This window comes from Gobius niger, assembly GCF_951799975.1.
Source record: "Gobius niger genome assembly, chromosome: 22".
In the NCBI taxonomy this organism is placed as follows: Eukaryota; Metazoa; Chordata; class Actinopteri; order Gobiiformes; family Gobiidae; genus Gobius; species Gobius niger.
This window is the reverse complement of record NC_136873.1, coordinates 6143386-6163467: the sequence shown is the minus strand read 5'-3', so window position 1 is coordinate 6163467 and position 20082 is coordinate 6143386. Positions and strand designations below refer to the sequence as shown.

Below are 20082 nucleotides of genomic sequence, written 5' to 3'. Positions count from 1 at the left end.
CTTTTCATGCACAATTGGTTGCCCGGCCACTCCTTAACTCCCACCTGAACCGAGCACGTTTTCTCCAGTTTGGCTTTACCCCAGTCCAAAAGCTTCTGGAAGAAAGGTGTGAAAATAGCGACAAAACTGAGACGAAAACAATGATGGAAATGTGACAAAAAAGGGAGAAAACATTGATAAAAAAGTGATGAAAAATTGATGAAAAAAGTGGCAAAAATGTCACAAGAAATTGACAAAAAATGGAAGAAAAAATGACAAAAATGTGACAAAATGTGACAAAATGTGACAAACATTTGACAATAATGTGACAAAAAAATGACAAAAATTTGATTTATAAAAACGCCGAAAAAATGACAAATGTGAAGAATTAAAAAAATTTATGAAAATTCGGCAAAAATTTGACAAAAAATTGACAAAAAATTGACAAAAAATGTATTTAAAAAAACGCTGAAAAAATGACAAATGTGACAAAAAATTTACAAAAAAAATGACAAAAATGTGATAAAAAAATCACAAAAAAATGACAAAAATGTGACAAAAAATCACCAAAAATTGACAAATGTGACCAAAAATGTACAAAAAAATTACAAAAATGTGATAAAAATGTAACAAAAATGTGACAAAAAAATCACAAAAAAATCACAAAAAAATGACAAAAATGTGACAAAAATGTGACAAAAAAATCACAAAAAAATCACAAAAATGTGACCAAAAAATGACAAAAAATTGTTTTAAAAAAACGACGAAAAATGACAAATGTGACAAATTTACAAAAAAAATGACAAAAATGCGACAAAAAATGACAAAAAGTTACAAAAATGAGTTGAACACCCAACAAAAAAATGATGGAAAAAAAATCTGATGACGTGAGGAAAAAGATCCTCTCGGTTCAGGCGGGAGTTAAGAGGTTAAAAATAAACACCTCTTTATCTCTTTACAAACGCTCTGTCCGACTCCATTGATTTCCATTGATTTTTCTTCTACAATCAACTAGCATTTCCGTGTCAGTTTCTTCTGAATAGCCGGCACAGAAACCCCACAGTTACCATGGAGATCCGCCATCTTTGCAGCTGTTAGCATACACTTCCATTGATTAACATTAGCTAAAACAGTATAAAAAGTGGAGAAAAGTGGGGGGGGGGGGGGGGGCTGGAGTGAGACCCATGTGTAGTTTTGTAGATGGACGTGAGCCTGTGAAGAGCCACAAAGGCAGCGACCATTCCTGAGATCCAGGGGCGGGAGTTTATTGTGATTAAATATGAGAAAAACCGACGTCTGCTGTTCTATTCTGACCGGGACAGTTGGTTTATTTATTAACTCTATTATGATTTTTTAATGCTGGAGTAGGTTTGTGTGTCCGGCCCGCTGAGCCCCTCTTCTGATGGGCCCCTGTGGGCTCAGTGCCTGCAGCCTGGTCCTGGACTGTACAGAGAAAAACAGTGCTTGTCTTTTTTTATTTCTTAATTTTGACCTTTTCCTGTGTGTAGAGAAGGATCACAGGGTCTGCAGGACGATACGCGTAGATCCTTGGTCAAGATTCTTAAAGACTGTTACAGTTTAGGGGAAATATGCACCGATTCTTAAGCAAAGACATGGTTAAGAGTCAATATAAATATCAAGCATTGGCTTAAATGACTTGAATTGAGGAAATGTTTCTTGTTTTGAGCGGTTTTCACTCATTTAGACACTTTTCCTGATCGGACCAAGTTTGCTTTGCTTGTTTGAGGACATTTCCGACCAGTTCTAGGGTAAATCTCGCTTGAAATAAGAAAGTAAAATTGCCAATGAGATGAGACCAATTTTCTTACCCCATTGGCAAAGAAAATGACCTCTTTTTTTTGTTATTTATTGTCACATTTTTTGTCATATTTTTTGTCATTTTTTGTCATTTTTTTTGTCATTTTTTTGTCATTATTTTGTCATTTTTTGTAATTTTTGTCATTTTTTTTCGTCATTTTTTTGTCATTTTTTTGTCTTTTTTTTGTCATATTTTGGTCATATTTTTGTCATATTTTTGTAATTTTTTGTCAATTTTTTGTCCATTTTTTGTCATTTTTTGTCATTTTTTTGTTTTTGTTTTTTGGTCATTTTTTGTCATTTTTTTGTCATTTTTTGTTATTTTTTTGGTCATTTTTTGTCACTTTTTGTCATTTTTTTTGTCATTTTTTGTCTTTTTTGATCTGAAAGGATAAGGACGAAATGTATCGAAACGATTTCACACAAGTGAAATAATCTAGGACAAATGCCCAAGAACTTCTTAACTAGTCAAAACAACTACAATTTGGATTATTATGCTCAAATTGAGATGTTTATACTGATCTAGTAAATTACTTTTTGCAGTGTACGAAACTCTAATACACCTTGTGTTTGATTTGGGAGCTCTGTGATGAACAGAGCTGAAATAAATGAAGATCAACAACTTGGGAAAAGTCACAATCTGGATATTTCAATCACGACACGGCGGAAAGGAGCAGAGGGGATCTCCTGCACTGAACAACCGTCTCCACACCTTGTGCTTCAGATCGCTTCTTTTTGATCAGTCGGCCTCAGTGTCACAGATCAATGCGACAGTTTTGTATGATCTAAAAATAAACTTTGTGTCAGACGCGAGCGCTGTTTACCGCGAGGTAGCACCTTTCACTTTAACTCAGGCTTGTTTTTGTTTGTGACTGAGCTCCATTTGTGTGGTTGTTTTTATATTATTTGCCTCATCTGCCCATAGTTGGTTGAAGACCGGTAACATCATGTCCCCCTCTTTTCCCTCAGATGCGGGACGTCCAGTTCAACCACCTGACGCGCTTCATCGGGGCCTGCATCGACCCTCCCAACATCTGCATCGTCACCGAGTACTGCCCCCGGGGGAGCCTCCAGGTACTGCACAAACCAAGTCTCTCAGCTCTGGAAAGGCTTTTGTAAGGAAGAATGTGGGAAAACCTGTGATACTACGAGGCATTCATTCCGCAGGGTGCCCATGCTTTTACATGAATGTTATTTTGAGCATTTAACCTCTTAACGACCGCCTGAACCGAGAGCATTTTCTCCAGTTTGGCTTTATCCAAATCCTGTAGGCCAGTGTAGTGCCTCATTTGAAAGCTAAGATCTACAAAACTCATCTAAATGGATCTTTTTCCTCACGTCATCAGATTTTTTTCCATCTTTTTTTTTTGGGTGGGGGGGCATTCAACTAATTTTTGTAACTTTTATTTATCATTTTTTTTGTACCATTTTTGTTATTTTTTTTGGTCATTTTTTTGTCACATTTTTGTCACATTTTTTGTATTTTTTGGTAATTTTTTGTCATTTTTTTGTCACATTTTTGTCACATTTTTTTCATATTTTTTTCACATTTTTTTCACATTTTTTGGTAATTTTTAGTCATTTTTTTTCATTTTTTTTCATTTTTTTGCCACATTTTTTTTCATTTTTTGCCACATTTTTTGTATTTTTTGGTAATTTTTTTTGTCAATTCTTAGTCTTTTTTTGTCATTTTTTGTCACATTTTTGTCATTTTTTTGCCACATTTTTTGTCATTTTTTTGTCACATTTTTTGTCATTTTTTGTCACATTTTTGTCACATTTTTTGTATTTTTTGGTAATTTTTTTTGTCAATTTTTTGTCTTTTTTTTGTCACATTTTTGTCTTTTTTTGCCACATTTTTTGTTATTTTTTGGACACATTTTTTGTTATTTTTTTGTCATTTTTTGTAAATTTTTTTGTCATTTTTGTCACATTTTTTGGTCACATTTTTTTGTCATTTTCTGTATTTTTTGTATTTTTTGTATTTTTTGTCATTTTTTGTCATTTTTTGTCAAAGTTTTCTAATTTTTTCGTCACATTTTTGTCAATGTTTTCTCACTTTTTTGTCACATTTCCATCATTGTTTTCGTCTCAGTTTTGTCGCTATTTTCAAACCTTTGTTCCAGAAGCTTTTGGACTGGGGTAAAGCCAAACTGGAGAAAATGTGCTCGGTTCAGGTGGGTTAACGGGTTCAACGATAGAATTAAAACCATGATTTACTTATTTTCTTAAATCTTATGGGAATGTCTCATCTCCAACCTCCGCCTTCTGGAGATCATTTCACTTCCTCTCAGCTTCATTAATCCTATATTGTACAAAAGCAGCCATAAATCACCCCCCCCTCTCGCCTCTTCATCAGAACCATGCTTTCTGCCCCCGCCGTGCGTGACGTGGGTTAACCCTGGGCTCCAAAGTAAACGCTCGCCGGCCTCGCTGCCGGGAAGGAACGGGGGCGGGAGGGTCGGGGGGGCTTTAGCAGAAGCGCAGTAAAAACGTCACCATGTGTTTGCAGGACATCCTGGAGAACGAGAGCATCAACCTGGACTGGATGTTCCGCTACTCCCTCATCAATGATATAGTCAAGGTAATGCTTTGTCTTGATCATGTTTTACTAACAGATTTGCTGCTTGTCGGACTTAAAAGAAGTATTTAAAGCAAGTAACTCATGCCCCTAGAGCCCATAAGCGCCACTGCAGGTGTCGTAGCATTTTCCTTATTTTGTACTCATTAATTGTCCGTGAGAGTAAATACTACGCTGACAGAAAAGACAAAGGGACAGAGGGATATTGTACATCCAATTACACGATTAAGATGATTTTTTTCACTCAAACTTGGCTGTAAATACGGTTTAAAGTGACGCTAGCCCGCAGTTAGCTTTGCCCGTTAGCCTGTTAGCTTCTTCTTCGTGATTCCATTAGTGTGTATTGGTGCCATTGGGGACATTTTTTTGTCATTTTTTTGGTAAATTTGTTGTAAATTTGTTGTCATTTTTTGTCTTTTTTTTGTCATTTTTTTGTCACATTTTTGTCATTTTTTTGTCATTTTTTTCTCATGTTTTGTCATTTTTTTGTCACATTTTTGCTTTTTTGTCAATTTTTTTGTCATTTTTTTGTCATGTTTTGTCACATTTTTGTCATTTTTTGTCAATTTTTTTGTCATTTTTTTGTCATGTTTTGTCATGTTTTGTCACATTTTTGTCAATTTTTGTCATTTTTTTGTCATTTTTTGTCACATTTTTGTCATTTTTTGTCCATTTTTTGTCACATTTTTGTCTTTTTTTGTAATTTGGTATTGGGATATTGTACATCCAATTACACAATGAAGATGATTTTTTTCACTCAAACTTGGCGGTAAATACTGCTTAAATGGCGCTAACCCGCAGTTAGCTTTGCCCGTTAGCCTGTTAGCATCTTCGTCGTGATTCCATTAGTGTGTATTGGTGCCGATCTGTAGGCAAAGGAAAGCTGCAAGTGAAGTTTTCTGGCCAGAGATACCAGGGGGGGATGAAAGACCCCTCCAATCATTCCTTTAACACTTGTATTACCCCCCAGAGGGACTACGGAAAGGATTTATTATGGTAAACAAGTGACTTTAACCACATATTAGCAAATACCTTAACCTCACATTAATTGTGACTAACCCAGCCTGATCACAGGAGGAATATCTCACTGTAGAAAGTTTAAAGAGGGGGTATTATGCTTTTTTCAGTCCCATAGCACCAGTCTATATCACACTATAATGATGACCAAACCTTCTGTTGGTCTGTAAATGCAGTAAATTAGAATAACTGCCTTGTATAAAATGTCTCTCTCAAAATGGCTGTAGTGAATGTCTTGAAATAGGCCTCTGTCTCTTTAAGAACCTCTGAGCCTTTAGACACGCCCCCTCCACACGCTGTCTGTGGCATCAGTGGGGAGGGGGTTCTGCTGAGGAGCAGTGGTTGGTTACTCGGCTGGTGACCAAAGCTCGGAGGCGTCTCCAGGAGGTGGGGGCGTTCCTAGGAGGACTCAGGCAAACCTATCCCTAAAATGGCCGCCATTAGAGTCTTTACAGATTACTCAAAAATACGTGAATGTGCCAAGGCAACACTTCACACTACAAAAAGTAAATATCAAGCATTGGCTTAAATGACTTGAATTGAGGAAATGTTTCTTGTTTTGAGCGGTTTTCACTCATTTAGACACTTTTCCTGATCGGACCGAGTTTGCTTTGCTTGTTTGAGGACATTTCAGACCAGTTCTAGGGTAAATCTCGCTTAAAATAAGAAAGTAAAATCGCCAATGAGACAAGACCAATTTTCTTTCCCCATTGGCAAAGAAAATGACCTGAAATAACAACGAAATGTATTGAAACGAGTCAGAAACATCTCAGAACAAGTGAAATAATCTCGGACAAATGCCCAACAACTTCTTAACTCGTCAAAACAACTAAAATGTGGATTATTATGCTCAAATTGAGATGTTTATACTGATCTAGTTTAATACTTTTTGCAGTGCAGGCATGTTTTTAATGAGGGAATGACTTAATAACATGATGCAAAGCTTGAAAAAGTCCATTTAGCATTATACCCCCCCTTTAAGAAAATTAAAAACCAGGCTTTAAAGCTGTTTTTAACGTGTCTAAAGCGCAATGCATTCCAATGGGAGACTAGCGGCGATATGGAGGTACTACAGCAATGGCTGCCCCTAGAATGACATGCACCGATCTGATAGGCTGCTGGTATCGGATGTCAGAGCCGATACTGGAGAAAAAACGAAAAAACGGCTCTCACCATTTTTTTTTTCTTTTCTCTGTCAGCGTTTTGAATCGCCGTGCAAAATGTTTGTGGGTTTATTGACTTATCAAAGGTTTTGGGTTATGAACGTTCACATAGAAACAAAGAGAAGAGTGAAGAACAGATGAGGCACTCGCGTCTGTGGAAGAAAGATATCCTTTATTATAACGTGGAGCAGCCTACGCGCTTTGACACATTGTTCTTCATCAGGGCAGACACGAAGAAAGAGAAAATATCTATCTATAGATTTATACAGGAATCCGTCAATTCAAAGGCTGTTTTCTAAAGGCGCCCATTGACGTTTACATCTGTGGCCCTCCATGCTGTGCACCAGGGGTAGGCAACGTCCCGGCCCTCCGGCACAGAACCTCTGGCTTTTGAATATTATTATGCAAATAAGAGGTCAAATACCTGTTAAACTACAAAAATCCGAGAAATAGTGTCAGTAGTTTAAAAATGTCCTGGCAGAACGTACCACTGGGTCATATATAATGCAAAACAATGATTCTCAACTGGTGGGTTGCAAGTCTATATACCGTAAATGCTCTAATATAGTCCGGGGCCTTTATTTACTCGAGGGCATCTGGGACCAGGCCTTTATTGGAACCAGGCCACAAATAGAGACAGGCCTTTATTTCTATTTGAGCAAAACGGACGACCAGGAAAACGAAGAAAAACGAGATTTGTGTCCATTTGCACCTAAAATATAAGGTTCATTTATTAATGAACATTTCAAACCCTCTCCCAGCGGCTGGAACGTTGACGCCTTTTATTTTGTCGGGACAACAGGAAGTGTTTCGTTGCTGTTAGCGGAGCTTTGACATCAGTGTCACTGCAGGTTTCTGTTTCGTTTTTACCGCAGACCGGATTATTTGTTGTTATCTGGTGTAAAAGGCGAGTTTAGACGGAGCGTTTGTGTTTGTGATCGATCATGAGACTGACCCGAGAGAAGACGAGACGCTCGCGCTGATGGGAGGAGTTATTTTGAGGCGTGGGACTGACCTGCACACGGAGCAGCTGGACGTGCTTTGAAGACGCGATGGAGACTTTATTAAAACCCTGGAGGGTCATAAACATTTGTTTTTTGCCCTGTTTCCAAATATCGTCACAGGAGGTTTGAAAAGTGGCTAAATCTGTGTCAAAGTTACGCTGGGATCAGCTCCTCCGCAGCGTCCCCCATCGGCCCGGGTTCCCGTTTGTTACTTCCTGCACGTGAGTTTTCATTTACACCAGTATGAGACAAATTCCTAACATGGGGAATATTTCTACTGCTATAGTTTCTAATAAAAGCCCCGGCCTGTTTTAGAGACCGGCTTTAATTTGCCTCCACCAACCGCAAACCCGGCCTCTGTCAGAGACCCGGCCTCTGTCAGAGACCCGGCCTCTGTCAGAGACCCGGCCTCTGTCAGAGACCCGGCCTCTGTCAGAGACCCGGCCGCTAATGGAATACAGGCCAGTATTAGAGAATTTACGGTATATATTTTTTCCATATGAAACTGGACAGAAACACTAACAGAGTCTGTTAAAATTCATGTTTTTGGGTTGTTTTGATGATAATTTTAGTCTTAAAGGGGCTAGATGCGAGCTAGCCATTTTATACTCACTACTGCCACCTCAGGTCTTACGCGTAACTGCAGTTTCAATATTAAGCTCGTGCATGACGGCACTTCGGACTCGAATTAACACCTTTTTGAGCGACAGTGCAGGATTTTAGAGGCATTTTTAGACTCTGCATAGTCCCTTTAAAGGCAAATCTACTGCTTTTTCAACAAAGACGTGAAAGTAGTTCTTTACTTTAAGCTACAATGGTGAGGTTCGGCCCTTGGTGTTTCGGCGATGATGAAAATTGTCCCTTCACGACGCAAACTTGCCGACCCCTGATCTACACACTTCAATATGACATGTGGAGACGGCTGTAACATTTCGAAATCCCTTTTTTCTCCTTCGTATCCTCAAATCCTATGACTAAACCAGAAAGTATTCAACTTTGTGTACACTTTCCGCTGAGGTCGCTGGCTCCCGGGTCTGCTCGCTGCTGCGGGTTGCCATGGCTACGGCTGGAGGAGAAATTACGAATGGCAAAAGCGAAAAAAAAAAAAAGAAAAAAAAAGAAGTGCGTTGAGAAAGTGAGAGGAGGACGTGCCGCAGAGGGGGTGGGAGCGAGCGGGACCCCCGGTCAGAGTTTCCCGGTGCGGATTAGCCGGGATTTTGGGGGCTGACGGGGCGTATCAAAGGGGGAGGTGGAGGCGGGGGTGGGCTGGGAGAAGGAGACGGAGGAGTGGACATTACTATGGTAACCTGCAGTAACTAGGTGACGTTCAGCCTGGTGGCCAGAGGTGTAGAAATCATAGAAATGCCTGTTCCTGTTCCTGCAAATGCACACATTTCGTTAGCCGTCGAATCCCGGGCCGGACCCGATTTAAGGTGAGACACTGCAGGTGAATAGGGAAAAAATGTATATTTACAGATATCAATTTGAAACTTTTGCTGTAGATTACTGGCATAAATGTGAGGAAAAAATACATTGCAAGTTTTCTGTCATTTTATCTTTTCATATAAGAACAAGGTGTTTTATGCCTGAAAATGCCCCAAATTTCCCATCTTTTCGAAATCTGAATAATGGACAGAGCTACATTCAAATTTATGGTTTCATTTCATTGATGAATGAGTTACCGAGACTTTCTCAGAGGGGATTTTGGATTTCTTGTTTAGTTTTAAAATAAACAATTTTTTAGTGGGAAAATTTGTAAAGTGAGAAAACATTGACAAAAAAGTGACGGAAAATTTATGAAAAAGTGGCAAAAATGTGACAAAAAATTTATTAAAAAATGACGAAAAAATGACAAAAATGTGACAAAAAATGCTGCAAAAAATGACAAAAAAGTGAGAAAACATTGACAAAAAAGTGACGAAAAATTGATGAAAAAAGTGGCCAGAATGTGACAAAAAATTTATTAAAAAATGACGAAAAAATGACAAAAATGTGACAAAAAATGCTACAAAAAATGACAAAAAAGTGAGAAAACATTGACAAAAAATTGACGAAAAAATGACAAAAATGTGATAAAAATTTGACAAAAAAATAACAAAAAAATAACAAAAAATTGACACAAAAAAATGACAAAAATCCAGAATTACATCTTTGCCTTATTTTTTGACATTCAAAACTCAATAAATTGGGCTTAGGGATTAGATAATAAAAAATCCCTCTGAAAAAATCTTCCAAATATTGTTCAGTCCAAGGCTGGAAAATGTGAAGTCTTTAGGTCCGACTGACGTGGACATAGTGTCGCCACAATGACAGAAAAATGTGTTTTGAGAAAAAGGCCCTTGAAATTGCATTCTCCCATATAAGTCTATGGGGGAACATTGAATCAGCGCAATATTTAAACATGTTATTGTGAAGATTAGGTATATTTTCTGTTTCCGGGTGAAAGCTTGTATGTCCAGAGACCAATTTGGCCCAAAACCTGAAAACTGAAAAAATGTAGTTTTGCCTGTAGTGTCTCCCCTTAAATTGAATGTTCCATCCCCATAGAAATGAACAGGGAATACTAACATATGGCGAGGTATGTTTTGTCCTTTTCATTGCATTTATATATTTTCATTTTTTTGTTTTGTTTTTTCTGATTATAAGATTATATTAAGTGGCCTGAATTTGAGTTAGCATTTAGCTCAGATGACACTTTTATACACACTTATTTGTATCTTAAAGCAGTACTAAGTCACTCATGCCCCTAGAGGCCATAAGCGCAACTGCAGGTGTCGTAGCGAGTTACCATTTTTTAACTTACTCATTGTCTTGGAGAGTAAATACTACGCCGACAGGAAAGGCGAAGGGACAGAGGGATATTGTACATTCAATTATACAATGGAAATCATTTTTTTCACTCAAACTTGGCTGTAAATACTGTTTAAAGTGACGCTAGCCCGCGGTTAGCTTTGCCCGTTAGCCTGTTAGTTTCTTCTTCGTGATTCTATTAGTGTGTATTGGTGGCTCCGGTCCGGTGGTCACTTGTTGATTGACTTTTTTTCACATCTTTGTTGAATTTTTGTCACATTTTTGTCACATCTTTGTTGAATTTTTGTCACTTTTTGGTTGATTTTTTTTCACATTTTTGTCACATTTTTGTCACATTTTTGTCACATTTTTTTCACATTTTTTGTCACATTTTTGTCACATTTTTGTCACATTTTTGTCACATTTTTGTCACATTTTTGAGTTTTTGTCATTTTTTTGTCGAGTTTTGTCACTTTTTGTTTGATTTTTTGTCAAATTTTTGTCAAATTTTTGTCAAATTTTTGTCAAATTTTTGTCAAATTTTTGTCACATTTTTGGTTGATTTTTTGTCACATTTTTTTCACTTTTTTTTCACATTTTTGTCACATTTTTGTCACTTTTTGGTTGATTTTTTGTCACATTTTTGTCACATTTTTGTCACATTTTTGAGTTTTTGTCATTTTTTTGTCGAGTTTTGTCACTTTTTGGTTGATTTTTTGTCACATTTTTTTCACATTTTTGTCACATTTTTGTCACATTTTTGTCACTTTTTGGTTGATTTTTTGTCACATTTTTGTCACATTTTTGTCACATTTTTGTCACATTTTTGTCACTTTTTGGTTGATTTTTTGTCACATTTTTTTCACATTTTTTTTCACATTTTTGTCACTTTTTGGTTGATTTTTTGTCACATTTTTTTCACTTTTTTTTCACTTTTTTTCACATTTTTGTCACATTTTTGTCACATTTTTGTCACTTTTTGGTTGATTTTTTGTCACATTTTTGTCACATTTTTTGTCACATTTTTGTCACTTTTTGGTTGATTTTTTTTCACATTTTTTTCACATTTTTGTCACATCTTTGTTGAATTTTTGTCACATTTTTGTCACATTTTTTTCACATTTTTTTCACATTTTTGAGTTTTTGTCATTTTTTTGTCGAGTTTTGTCACTTTTTGGTTGATTTTTTGTCACATTTTTTTCACATTTTTTTTCACATTTTTGTCACATTTTTGTCACATTTATGTCACATTTTTGTCACATTTTTGAGTTTTTGTCATTTTTTTGGCGAGTTCTGTCACTTGTTGGTTGAGTTTTTGTCAAATATTTGTTCAGTTTTTGTCTTTTTTTGTTGTTGCATTTACATCCTTGTTTTCGTCTCATTTTTTGTGGCCGTTTTGGCGCTTTTTTTCCCCCAAGAAGCTTTTTGATCAGGGTAAAGCCAAACTGGAGAAATTGGGATCCGTTCGGGTGGGAGTCAAGAGGTTAAGAGGTTAAGTTCAGTCCATGATTTCTCCGATCTAAATCACAAACACAATCAAAACAGGTATCGGCGTCAGTATCGGGAGTTTGGAATCTATACTTTTTCCACGATCGGCTCCGATGTCCCGATCACTGGTCCTGGTTGATCTCGATGGTCAGAATTTCCGAGGGTAAACTTCTCCAAACCTCCAAAAACGACATGGTAAATAAAAGCTGTTTCTTGTAAGTCATTTTCCAGCTCCGCTCCTGTCCCGGGGCAGGAGCGGCGTCTGTGGCCTCCCCCTCCCTGATCGCTCCCACATGTCCCGAGAGCCCTCTTTCCGCTCCGAAAACCCGCTTTTGACTCCTGTCTTCTCTCTTCGCAAACAGGGCATGAACTACCTCCACAACAGTTACTTCGGTTGCCACGGGAACCTCAAGTCGTCCAACTGCGTGGTGGACAGCCGCTTCGTGCTGAAGATCACGGACTACGGCCTGGGCAGCTTCCGGACGTCCAGCGAGAACGACGACTCGCACGCGCTCTACGCCAGTGAGTCCGTTCACATCTTGGAGTTATTTAAGGGGATTAATCTCCTAAAGCCCGACCGCCAGCCTGTCCCATCTGCAAAACTGAAGGTTTCAATGAAAGAGCTCGGGACAATTGTTTTATTGTTATGTTTTTTAGGATCCCCAAAACTTCACTTTTTAGCCATTTTCTGGTGGAATATGAACTTATTTATCACATATAAATAAAGTCAAGTGTAAATCGGGCCCATATGGATATTTTCTCACAGCAGATTGTTCAGTAGAAGTGAAAAAAACGGCAGTTGTAGCTCGCGCTAGCTAACCGTTAGCATTAGCCCGATGCTAATATGTAGCATCACGTTAGCATTCTCCGTTATTTATGTATTTATGGGCTGTTGAACCACTTTGTTCCTCCCCATGTCTTTGTATCTTTATTTAGTAGAAAACTTTATTCATAATTCAGCATTTGTCAAAGTAGTTTTTGAATAATTAGAGAGTTTTAGTTTTTCTCCAGATTGTTTTCCCCTTAACTGTTTTCAAACATGACCATATATAGATACAGACGGCATCTCTGGAATCGCCCATATTTGGTCATGTTTGAAAACAGTTAAGGGGGAAAACAATCTGGAGAAAAATCTAAACTTTCTTTAATTATTCAAAAACTACTTTAACAAATTCTGAATTCTGAATATAGTTTCTACTAAATAAAGATACAAAGACATGGGGAGGAGCAAAGTGGTTCAACATCCCATAAATACATGAATAACGGAGAATGCTAACCTGATGCTACATGTTAGCATCGGGCTAATGCTAGCGGTTAGCTAGCGCTAGCTACAACTGCCGTTTTTTCACTTCTACAGAACAATCTGCTGTGACAAAATATCCATATGGGCCTGATTTACACTTGACTTTATTTATGTGATAAATAAGTTCATATTCCACCAGAAAATGGCTAAAAAGAGGGAAAAATTGTGTTTCTCTAAAGATTCTATTTTCCCCCTCGGCGAAGCCACGCCCCCTTCTATGACGAGATGCCGTCTGTATCTATGAGCCCGATGCTAACATGTAGCATCACGTTGGCATCCTCTGTTATTTATGTATTTATTTTAGTAGAAAACTATATTCATGATTCAGCATTTGTTAAAGTAGTTTTTGAATAATTAGAGAAAGTTTTGATTTTTCTCTAAATTGTTTTCAAACATGACCATATATGGGCGAATCCAGAGATGCCGTCTGTACCTATAGAAGGGGGCGTGGCTTCGCCGAGGGGGAAAATAGAATCTTTAGAGAAACACAATTTTCCACTCTTTTTAGCCATTTTCTGGTGGAATATGAACTTATTTATCACACAAATAAAGTCAAGTGTAAATCGGGCCCATATGGATATTTTCTCACAGCAGATTGTTCAGTAGAAGTGAAAAAACGGCAGTTGTAGCTCGCGCTAACTAACCGTTAGCATTAGCCCGATGCTAACATGGAGCATGAAGTTAGCATTCTCCGTTTTTTTTATGTATTTATGGGCTGTTGAACCACTTTGCTCCTCCCCATGTCTTTGTATCTTTATTTAGTAGAAACTATATTCATAATTCAGCGTTTGTTAAAGTAGTTTTTGAATAAACTTGCATTCCAGAGATGCCGTCTGTATCTACATGTCATATAAAATGACCCCTTTCCCCTCGTGTTGCAGAGAAGTTATGGACGGCCCCGGAGCTGCTGATTTACGACCGACACCCCCCTCAGGGCACGCAGAAGGGCGACGTGTACAGTTTCGGCATCATCCTGCAGGAGATCGCCCTGAGGAACGGGCCCTTCTACATCGAGGGCATGGACCTCAGCCCGAAAGGTACGACACACACACACACACACACACACACACACACACTTTTACACCACGTACTTTAAAGCACCAGTGTCAGAGGTTACGTTTTAGATTAAATATGACTTCTGTTGAGGGTTCAGGTGGGAGGGGTGAACTCCTTTGAAACGATTGGATCTGATTTATACATGAATGTAATGAAGCAGCCATCATAACTCTTGGGTGCATTCCTTGCTAGTTGCAATCGCCTACAGCTCAGTGTTGATGAAAAGTCCGCAATAAACCACAAATACAAAGGCTGCTTTAGATACACTGCAAAAAGTACCCTAAAAACAAGGAAAAAAATCTTAAAATAAGAGATTTTGTCTTGTTTTAAGGAAAAAATTCTGCCAATGGGGTCAGCATTTTTTTCTTATTTCTAGAATATTTTTCTCATCATAAAACAAGAAAGAAACACTAAATTTAAGCAAATAAAAAGCTAGAATTAAGCAAAATGTCCTCAGAAAATGGAATAATTTAAGGAAAACATTCTTATTTAGTGAAAAATTGTGGGTATTTTACTTAAATGTTGCTTGATTTAAGTAAAATGTTCTAAATTACTCACATTTTTGAGCAAAATGTTCTTAATAAATACTAATATTTAAGGTAAGTATTGCCCGCGCCCGGAGACCCGTCTCCATGATGTGGAGCCAGGCTGATGGTCAGAATCACCTGCTGGAGGATTCACCTATTGTACATGTTTTTAGTGGTAGACACGGGGAGAACATGCTCCACACAGAAAGGCCCCGTCCTGGTGGGAATCGAACCCGGGACCTTCGATCTGTGAAGCTAAAGTTAAAGAATGGAATGTATTTTCTATCTGTGAGAATCAGTTCTTACATTAAGAGTTGTTGTTGATCTTAGTTTTTCTTAAAATAAGAAAAATATTCTTTGTCTAAAACTGAAGAAGATTCAAAAAGTTTTTCTTTCTTGTTACAAGAGAAATTAACATGTTTTTAGCAAATATATCTGAACAATAAATGATTTTATTTTCTAAAACAGGATTTTTTTCTCAAGAAAACTTTGCTCAGCAAAACATTGTTACTTTTTAGGGAAAAAATAAGAACTTATTTCTTAAAGTAAGACATTTTTTACTTGCTTAGAATCCACTTTTTGAAGTGTAAACTGCAAAAAGTGGATTCTAAGCAAGTAAAAAATGTCTTACTTTAAGAAATAAGTTCTTATTTTTATTTCCTAAAATCTTGTTTTAGGAAATAAAATCTAGCCATTTCTTGCTCAGATATATTTGCTAAAAACATGCTAATTTTTCTTGTAACAAGAAAGAAAAACTTTTTGAATCTTCTTCAGCTTTAGACAAAGAATATTTTTTCTTATTTTAAGAAAAAATATCACAACAACTCTTAATTTAAGAACTGATTCTCACAGAGAGAAAATACATTCCATTCTTCAAAGTGGGCGGCTCGGTGGCACAGCGGTTAGAGCCTCAGCTTCACAGCTCGAAGGTCCTGGGTTCGATTCCCACCAGGACGGGGCCTTTCTGTGTGGAGCATGTTCTCCCCATGTCTACCACTAAAAACATGTACAATAGGTGAATCCTCCAGCAGGTGACTCTGACCATCAGCCTGGCTCCACATCATGGAGACGGGTCTCCGGGGCAATACTTTCCTTAAATATTAGTGTTTATTAAGAACATTTTACTTAAATCAAGCAACATTTAAGTAAAATATCCACAATTTTTCACTAAAAAAGAATGTTTTCCTTAAATTTTTCCATTTTCTGAGGACATTTTGCTTAATTCTAGCTTTATTTGCTTAAATTTAGTGTTTCTTTCTTGTTTTATGATGAGAAAAATATTCTAGAAATAACAACTCTTAGCAAGAAAAAAATGCTGACCCCATTGGCAGAATTTTTTCCTTAAAACAAAACAAAATGTCTTATTTTAAGATTTTTTTCCTTGTTTTTAGTAGGGTACTTTTGCAGTGTAGTTACTGCTGTATTGACGTTATTATTATTGCAAAATACTTGTTTTCATCGGATCTATGCGCTGCTAAGGAGCTAGTTAGCTCCGGGCGAGCGGTTAGCACATGGTCAAGCACATGGCTCACACATTTATGAATCTAAATATGCACACACTTTTTAACATTCACATAAAGCGTGTTTCATTTTGTACTGGTTTGTAGAGGAAATAGAGTTCCTACAGATGCACACTCTGCTCTTGTTTCTTCTATCTAGCTTAACGATTAATTGAACACGGAGAACTTACCGAGGTCAAACCATGAGATAGAAAATGGTAAACCAGTGTGCGGTTCGGGATTCTGAGAGGCGCCACGTTAAAGCTTCTGGAGACGAATATTTCAAAATGCTAAATCCACACAGAAAACATCCCCATGAAGCCGGGGAAGCGCCTGTGTCTCCCAGCGGAGGGCAGAAGTGATCCCACTGGCCTCTCATCCTTCCATTCGCCGTGCACCTGCATTTAAAAAGACCCGAAAGCGCCGCACTTCACGTAATTATGCAGATCTCAATCATCCGGAGGAGATGAGGCGGATATGCAAATCCTGCTGAAGTGGCGGAGCTGCGGATGTTCACAATGGCTACTTCAGATGCGAGATCGGTTTAAAGGGGAAACATGGGGGTACTTTGAATGGATCGTGTAGAAGCCTTTTCAATTTGGGCGTTTTCGTGACTTTTTTGTCACTTTTTCGTCCATTTTTTCTCAATTTTTCGTCAAATTTTTCACACTTTTTTGTCAATTTTTTGTCAATTTTAGTCAATTTTTTGTGACTTTTTTGTGACTTTTTCGTCAAATTATTCACATTTTTTGGTCAAATTCTCATCACTTTTTCGTCCTTTTTTTGTACATTTTTTCTCACTTTTTCGTCAAATTTTTCTCACTTTTTTGTCAATTTTTGGTACATTTTTTCTCAATTTTTCGTCAAATTTTTCACACTTTTTTGTCCAATTTTGTCAATTTTAGTCAAATTTTTGTGACTTTTTTGTGACTTTTTCGTCAAATTATTCACATTTTTTTTGTCAAACTCTCATCACTTTTTGTCCTTTTTTTGTACATTTTTTGTCACTTTTTCGTCAAATTTTTCTCACTTTTTTGTCACTTTTTCGTCCTTTTTTTGTCACTTTTTCGTCCATTTATTTCTCAATTTTTCGTCAAATTTTTCTCACTTTTTTGTAAATTTTTTGTCACTTTTTCATCAAATTATCCACATTTTTTTGTCAAATTCTCATCACTTTTCCGTCCTTTTTTTGTACATTTTTTGCCACTTTTTGTAATTTTTTTTGTCACTTTTTCGTCAAATTTTTCTCACTTTTTCCATCCTTTTTTTGTACATTTTTTGTCACTTTTTCGTCAAATTATCCACATTTTTTTGTCAAATTCTCATCACTTTTCCGTCCTTTTTTTGTACATTTTTTGTCACTTTTTGTAATTTTTTTGTCACTTTTTCGTCAAATTATTCGATTTTTTTTGTCAAATTCTTATCACTTTTTCGTCCATTTTTTCTCTCAATTTTTCGTCCAATTTTTCTCACTTTTTTGTAAATTTTTTGTCACTTTTTCGTCAAATTATTCACATTTTTTGTCAAATTCTCATCACTTTTTCGTCCTTTTTTTGTACATTTTTTCTCACTTTTTCGTCAAATTTTTCTCACTTTTTTGTCAATTTTTGGTACATTTTTTTGTCACTTTTTGTAATTTTTTTGTCACTTTTTGTAATTTTTTTGTCACTTTTTCGTCAAATTATTTGTTTTTTTTGTCAAATTCTCATCACTTTTTCGTCCATTTTTTCTCAATTTTTCGTACAATTTTTCACACTTTTTTGTCAAATTTGTCACACTTTTTTTGTCCAATTTTTGTGACTTTTTTGTGACTTTTTCGTCAAATTCTTCACATTTTTTTGTCAAATTCTCATCACTTTTTCGTCCTTTTTTTGTACATTTTTTGTCACTTTAAGGGGTTGATATTGCCTGCGGTTCACAAACTATCCACCAGGGGGAGGGGGGTGCTGCAGCGCCCTCAGCACCCTGGGTTCCCACGGCCTTGGTGTAGATTGATGAGAGAGAGAGAGAAATAACAATGAGGCTGTTACGTGAAACTAAATCTAGGGAAAGTCTAGGGGTGTCAATACTTCTTCAGACTCCTGACAGTCTTCTCTTCTTTGCTGCAGAGATCGTGCAGAAGGTCCGCAACGGTCAGAAGCCGTACTTTCGCCCCACCACCGACACTCGCTGCCACTCGGAGGAGCTGACCATCCTGATGGAGGGCTGCTGGGCCGAGGACCAGCAGGAGAGGCCGGACTTCGGGCACATCAAGATCTACATGGCCAAGCTCAACAAGTGAGGACGCACACTCTCTCGCAAAACTCGCAAACAGTTATATTTTAACACAGGAGCCGTTCTTTGAGCTCCTTCAAAATTCTTAAATCCATTAAACTTGTGAGTTTTTGGAGAGTTTCTGCTTGGATTTCTTTGCAGGATGTCAGAATAGCCTCCCAGAGCTGCTGTTTGGATGAAAACCGCCTCCCACCCTCATAGAAGTTTTGCTTGTTGATGCAAAGGTTCTCAATAGGGTTGAGGTCAGGGGAGGAGGGGGTCCACATCATGAGTTTCGGGGCTTTTGTGCCCATAGCAGCCAGTGATGCAGAGGTATTCTTTACAGTATGATAGGGCTGCTCGATTATTGAAAAAATAATAATCACGATTATTTTTGTCATAATTGAATTATTATTGAATTATTCAAACAATTATTTGTTGCCTTTAAAAAAATCCAGCAAAAAAAGACAAAAATCCATAAAAAAAGACAAAAATCCAGCAGAAAAAAGACAAAAATCCAGCAAAAATTGTGACAAAAATCCATAAAAAAGACAAAAATCCAGCAGAAAAAAGACAAAAATCCAGCAAAAATAGTGACAAAAATCCATTAAAAAAAAGACAAAAATCCAGCAGAAAAAAGACAAAAATCCAGCAAAAATAGTGACAAAAATCCATTAAAAAAAAGACAAAAATCCAGCAGAAAAAAGACAAAAATCCATCAAAAATAGTGACAAAAATCCATTAAAAAAAGACAAAAATCCAGCAGAAAAAAGACAAAAATCCAGCAAAAATAGTGACAAAAATCCATTAAAAAAAGACAAAAATCCAGCAGAAAAAAGACAAAAATCCAGCATAAATAGTGACAAAAATCCATTAAAAAAAAGACAAAAATCCATCAAAAAAGTGACAAAAATCCAAAAATGTGAAGAAAAAAATTTTTTGAAGAAAAAAATAAAATTTTGAAGAAAAAAATTATAATTTATTTTTTGCGATTATGCTAATTTTTTAATCGTTTACTGTTGTAATCGAAATCGTAATCGAATTTCGATTAATTGCACAGCCCTACAGTATGACAATGTAGCATAGACGACAGAGGTCAGTCAGAAACACATATTTTTCAGAGGTCATTTTCACACCTTCAGGGAGCCCAAAACTTGACTCCGCCCCCTCCTTACTGACGTCACAGCCTTGTTTGGACATTGTGGCCATTCACCAACCATCCACTACTCCATCCATCTGACCATCCAGGGTCACACGGCCTCATCAGTGAACAAGACTGTTTGAAAATGAGTCTTCAAGTATTTCTGTTCTTCAGCTTCAGTGAACAGTTTAGGGGAGGCCCGGATAGAAGGTTTATGCACAACTGCAGCCTCTGGAGGGTCCTACACCTTGATGTTCGGGAGACTCCAGAGGCACCGGCAGCTTCAAATACCTGTTTGCGGCTTTGTAGCATCTGTTCACTTAATCTGATATGTTTGTCTGGCAGAAACCGTCCTTTTTGTGCCATTATCTGCACAAACCAGTGTGTGTCTGAATCATCCCCAAATCTCTTAACATTGCGATGATTAAGCTTAATCTTTCATGAAATATTGAAGGTTTTCATA

The 20082-nt window shown here is 37.1% G+C and overlaps 1 protein-coding gene across 1 annotated transcript in view; it reads left to right on the top strand.

The window, feature by feature from the left end:
• Positions 1-20082, top strand: part of npr2 (natriuretic peptide receptor 2) — a 149470-nt gene that overhangs the window by 102951 nt on the left and 26437 nt on the right. The window contains exons 11-15 of the mRNA XM_079581235.1: positions 2767-2871; positions 4310-4381; positions 12203-12362; positions 14025-14180; positions 18334-18502. Of these exons, the coding sequence (XP_079437361.1) occupies positions 2767-2871; positions 4310-4381; positions 12203-12362; positions 14025-14180; positions 18334-18502 (662 nt within the window). The remainder of the gene's footprint in view (positions 1-2766; positions 2872-4309; positions 4382-12202; positions 12363-14024; positions 14181-18333; positions 18503-20082) is intronic.